This window comes from Saccostrea cucullata, unplaced genomic scaffold (genome assembly GCF_032062105.1).
Source record: "Saccostrea cucullata isolate Sc308-1 unplaced genomic scaffold, CSIRO_AGI_Scuc_v1 ctg21832, whole genome shotgun sequence".
In the NCBI taxonomy this organism is placed as follows: domain Eukaryota; kingdom Metazoa; phylum Mollusca; class Bivalvia; order Ostreida; family Ostreidae; genus Saccostrea; species Saccostrea cuccullata.
Window position 1 is genome coordinate 1 of NW_026935215.1, and position 5442 is coordinate 5442.

General features: G+C 29.5%; 1 protein-coding gene across 1 annotated transcript; it reads left to right on the plus strand.

The window, feature by feature from the left end:
• The first annotated feature begins 2447 nt into the window (after positions 1–2447).
• On the plus strand, positions 2448–3792 carry LOC134242254 (thromboxane-A synthase-like). The gene is made up of 3 exons (XM_062724340.1): positions 2448–2550; positions 3414–3507; positions 3724–3792. Exons 1-3 carry the CDS (start codon positions 2471–2473, stop codon positions 3790–3792), a joined length of 243 nt encoding a protein of 80 aa, XP_062580324.1. The 5' UTR covers positions 2448–2470.
• The last annotated feature ends 1650 nt before the right edge of the window (positions 3793–5442 follow it).

Here is a 5442-nt window from a genome sequence, read left to right on the forward strand (position 1 = left end):
ACGGTTGACATTTTTATAAAATACATTAATTTTCCTGTTGCAATTACAGAAAATTATCAAATACTTTCTTCACATGCACAGGACTAATTCAAAGCAATTTAATTTTCAATATGACCAGGAATAAGGAATATATACCTTCAAAAAAATTATTAGAAAAATCATGTGTAAAATATTTATTAGACTAGAAAATTTTCAATACATTATATATGAGATAAGCATTATATCAATATATATGTATAGTGAACATGTCATATGAATCTTAACAGTCAATTCTTACTTTATGAATAACAGAGGGACTAATAAAGGACTATACAATCATGTATAATTTATAGTTTAATTTACATATAGGCTCCTGGTTTAATGTTATTGGATGTTTCACATTTGTCGACTGAGTTTTGAAACCAATAAATACTACTCACATTTATGATTACATGTACAAACATATTATTAATAATTTTTTTGCTAGCACAAACAAGTATAAATCCTCCATGTGATCCCAGAATGCATAAAATCAGCTGGATTTTAAGATACAAGAAAAAAAAACATCATCAATGTCAATCAAATGCAATTTGCCATCTTTGCCTGAAAATGACATATACTAGTACTTTTAAACATTGTAACAATAATATTCATTGCAGCTATCAAACTTGAATTCTTATTTAGATGTAAAATACTTAATCAAGAATGACATTTCTTTTTGAGAATTTGTAACATAAAAATTTATTTACCAGTGTTAATAACTTGTTTAGTAATTGAATCAAAAATTATCTCTCAAGGGTTTCTATTGCAAGTGTATGAAGTTCATTTGTTAAGAATGCTTAAGAAAGTGATATTTCCTCATTTATTTTCAAAGATCATTAAAAAACTACATTTTAAGGATCTTTTAACAATCATGATCAATGATTTTAACATTACTGAAAAAAAAATGAATTGATTTGAGGAGAAAAACAGACTGCAAATTATGCAAAGAATTGACTGCAATTATGATATACAGATATACAGAGATATTGGAAGTCATTTGTTCTTTAAAACATTCTTTTTGCGCAATATTATTTTTAAGGTAAATAAGCAATGTAATTTAAACAGTTAAATATCAAATCTTTTACTTATAACATACATTGAAACATTAAACTTGTTATTTAAAGATTCTTAATTGATGATAAAACATATATTGATATATTTAACCTTTAATTCTTGTAAACAAATTCATGACACGACCCATGTTTACATAATAAAGGTCTGGAGCTCTAAATCCTAAATCCGTCTTGTATCTCGACAGCTGAAATTCGAATTTTTGATAATTTAGTACCTTAGTATTTGTAAAATTTACAAATGGAAAAATATATTTAAAAATCTTTAGCTTAAATTGTGTCAATGTCCTTTTAAGACGCATTAGTCCTAGTAAGATAAAGTAAATGTTACCAAAGTTAACACTATTATGTGATAGGATTGGATTTTATAATATTATAGTCATTATAACTTTTAATAATATTTGCATTGATAATCGATGGCAAAGATAAAGTACTGATAATTAGCAATATTTACCATGATCTCTTGCTCCCGCTTCTGTGTCAAACACATTGTTGATTCAGTAAGAAGTTAACAGCAACAAATTTTCTGATTGGTTAAAATCTTTATTTCACATTCGGAAACTCTCTAGATTTACAGTATGATTTGGGAAATGTCCTTGTCTGAGTTATACATAGAATTCAGTTGTTGATTGGATAAGAGAGACACACCTCCGTATCGCGGTGTATTTAAAGTCCACTATTTTACTTATACTTCGGTTGGTCTGGAACCTTCTCAAAGGTTCGTACCAGCTCACTTTTTGATTAGAGGGGTGGATCCCGGTCCCTGTCTCTGTCTCGTTCAAATCGTTCATCATTATCCTTTTTGTTTTTCTTATTTTTACGTCAATTTTCCAGTTCCTTATTTCTATTTTTGATAAACCGGTTAGGTTAGGCGTAGTAGATTTTTCGTGCAGGGGTGGGTCATTTTCATTCGGACTTAGCGTTGGGTAGGAAGGGCTCTGGACATTGTACATTTGTTAGGTAGGCACTATTCTTATTGAGGCTCATAAGTATAAGGTCGTTAGTACATCAGTTTTCGTTGTAAATATATTAATGTGATATTTTGTGCTGTTAATAAAATACAATTGTGGTCATAATAAATATTTGTTAATTTGCAAACTCTTGTTATTAAAATTCTTGGGTTAGTAAGTCACTTTTGTGACTATTTGAAAATCAAGAGGTTTATTGGTTAGTAAGAAATTGAAATAAAACGCGAAGTACTATTATTAATCAAGAAAGTGTGTGATATTAAAGAGGTATTTTCATACGGTCATTTTCGCTACACTGGTATCGTGGAATTTCCTAAATTGCATTGATTCCATGTAGTGAATTCCGGTTGCAATTATATGACAGGGTCTGCCCTCCATACATTTATTCCAGTAGTTCACAGCTGACTGAAGATGGAGGTCCTGGGAATTGTTGATGTGCCCGCCTGCAGCTGGCTTCTGACTCTGTTATTGTTTTGTTTGTCTGTTTACTTGTAAGTTTTCACTCTCATTTTTTTAGTCTATGTTTGAAATTTATTTATATTTAAAAAAAAAACAACTAACATTTTTGGAAGACGAAATTTACTCGTGCATTCAAAGTTTTTTATGTTTGCAATTTACATGTACGGTTTACCTGTTCTGACATAAAATATGATTTTTAATTTAATATTTAACAAAACAAACTCTGGAACGTTTTAATTTAGTCAAATTGTGTTAGTAAGTTAACCAAATATTTTTTTCCAATTTCAAATTCATATCTTCTGTTCCTTTTGAATAAAGTTAAACCTTTTAAAAGTATATTTGACAAAAAAGGTTTTCAGTTGAGTTATTTCTTTAGCTTTTTATTTTCTGTTTCTTTGTGTATTTTTTAAAATGATATTTCATTGATTGCAATTTTACTCTTATACAGTAATTTGAAATTGTTTGACAATTGTTTTATTGATACAAAGGACACAATCTTTTAAAAACCTTATTAAAAACTCACTATAACAGTACATTTGACAACGAAAATAATCAATTTCAGTACATAAGTATTGATTAATTTTAGGGGCCCACCTTTCCTCTGACCCAAAATATTTATAATTTAAAAAAATAATGATGCGAAATTTTTATTGCCTTATATATTGACATGATACTTAAAAATTTGGAGATCAAAGTGTATCAATAATCGCAAAATTCTTCAAAGGAGTCCGCACAAATTTTAAAGTTTGAATAAAAACACTGAAAAATAAATTATCAGCGGCAAATTTCGTTTGAAGAAAAGTTTCTTCAAACTAAACTAAAAGTTTCCTTTTAGTCAGATTCCAAAACTGACTATCTGTCAGAAAAAAAAAAAATTATTTTCTTTTGAATGTAGGTATTCAAAATATAAGTTGAGCTTTTGGAGTAGACTTGGTGTCCCTCATCCTAAACCAACATTATTCAAAGGCCTTAGCCCTTTGATGAAAGATGTAAGTCATTCATATATTTCTATTTAAGAATTTCATTAGTTAATTTTATAAACATAAATTCATCAATATTAGGATTAATTTATTTATTTACAAACTGAATATTTAAATTTAAGTACGATTGCAATTTTAAGTATTTTTATAGCAATCTTGATAGCGATATATATCTGCTTTTCAAAAAATCTTAAAGGTACGTTTTCAATTCTTTTTATTACGTAGGGTGTTGGAGAATTTGACTTGAAAATGCATTCGACGTACGATAAAGTTGTTGGGTACGTACTCTGCTGAACTTACAAAGTCACTGTATACATCGTGGTCTCATATAAAACTTCGTTACTTAGTCACTTACATATTTATCAGGGAGCTATCCGTGACAATACATTCATTTGCTAATTCGTCGATATGAATGATATGGAGAAGTTTAAAATGAGCAGTGATAAATAAGACACCAAGATATTTAAGGTTATTTTAAAGCAGGTTTTCGAAGAACATTATAATACTGATATGTCTTACAATGACCGACAGTTATTTCAAACCGTGGTTTCAAACAAAAGCAAGTTCCTTATTTAACTTTTTTTATTTTATTTCAAAAACGTCGTCAAATTGATACATTATTTTAATATTGAAAACATTATTATATACATATATTATGATGTGATATTATGCAAGTCTATATTTCATTACACAATAAAATAAATCTGTGAATTGTGGTTACATGTGCCGGGTGGTTGTGACCATTTTTAGACTATTTTGATCTCCTTTAGAAGAAGAGCTTCATATAAAGATATAATAAAATTATCAAATTTTAAAACTAAAATTTATGAAAATTTTCTTTGCCAAATGATAGTTGACAGCTTAAGATTTCATATCTAAACAGTCAGTTATATCGGGTGGTTAATCAAAAAATTATTTGTTGACCTCCTAGCCTACTTAAGAACAAAATTATTGTTTCCAAGGAATCATTCTTATTCTTTAACAAAATCTCTGAAGATAATATCAAAAATACTAAAATTTTCTCATTTTTCTCGTTCTCGTTGATATCTATGCAGAGTTTTGATGCTTTTTTGTTAGACTTCCAATGGGTACATATAGTTTTTATTTCTCTATTTTTATTTGTCTACATGCTGTGGCATACAGTTATGCGTTAAAATACATAAACGACGTTAAAACCAATAAATGTTATTAATTTTTATTCACTTATCGATTCCATTAAATTTATATAATGCTGAATTGAATCTCAAAGCTGCATTTAGGCACGATTATATGAAGACATATATATATTTATATTTATATTAGTTTTAGAGTTGTAATTTGTGCTTTATAAATAAAATTAATTTCATCACAACATGTATTGGTAACGATCCTCTAAAAACTAATGTCCAAAATAACTGTATCTCACTTCCATTCTCAATGACCGTGTAGTGTAGGGCAGCGTTGTGAGAATTCCATCGGCATCGAAAGCAAGTTTTTTAACTTGCCTAGATAGCCGAGCGGTCTAACGCGCTGTTCCTGCACTGCTAGGAGACAGATTCCGTAGGTCGAGAGTTCAACCCCGGGCTGGGGCGGAAGTGAGTATCCTTGTAAAAGTGAATTTCTCTGTGCTTTCTATATTGATATTCCTTCACTTAGGGCAGTAATATTAGTTTAAGAGTTGTTGTAATTTGTGCTTTATAAACAAAATTAATTTCATCACAACATGTATTGGTAACAATCCTCTAAAAACTAATGTCCAAATAACTGTATCTCACTTCCATTCTCAATGACCGTGTAGTGTAGGGCAGCGTTGTGAGAATTCCATCGGCATCGAAAGCAAGTTTTTTAACTTGCCTAGATAGCCGAGCGGTCTAACGCGACAGATTCCGTAGGTCGAGAGTTCAACCCCGGGCTGGGGCGGAAGTGAGTATCCTTGTAAAAGTGAATTTCTCTGTGCTTTCTATA

Bases quoted from the DNA above. Each gene is read 5' to 3' on its own strand.
- LOC134242254 (XM_062724340.1), top strand. From the start codon at position 2,471: ATGGAGGTCCTGGGAATTGTTGATGTGCCCGCCTGCAGCTGGCTTCTG. The intron at 2,551-3,413 runs GTAAGTTTTCAC...TTTTGAATGTAG, and splicing joins TTTTGTTTGTCTGTTTACTT to GTATTCAAAATATAAGTTGA. The intron at 3,508-3,723 runs GTAAGTCATTCA...TTTATTACGTAG, and splicing joins TTAGCCCTTTGATGAAAGAT to GGTGTTGGAGAATTTGACTT.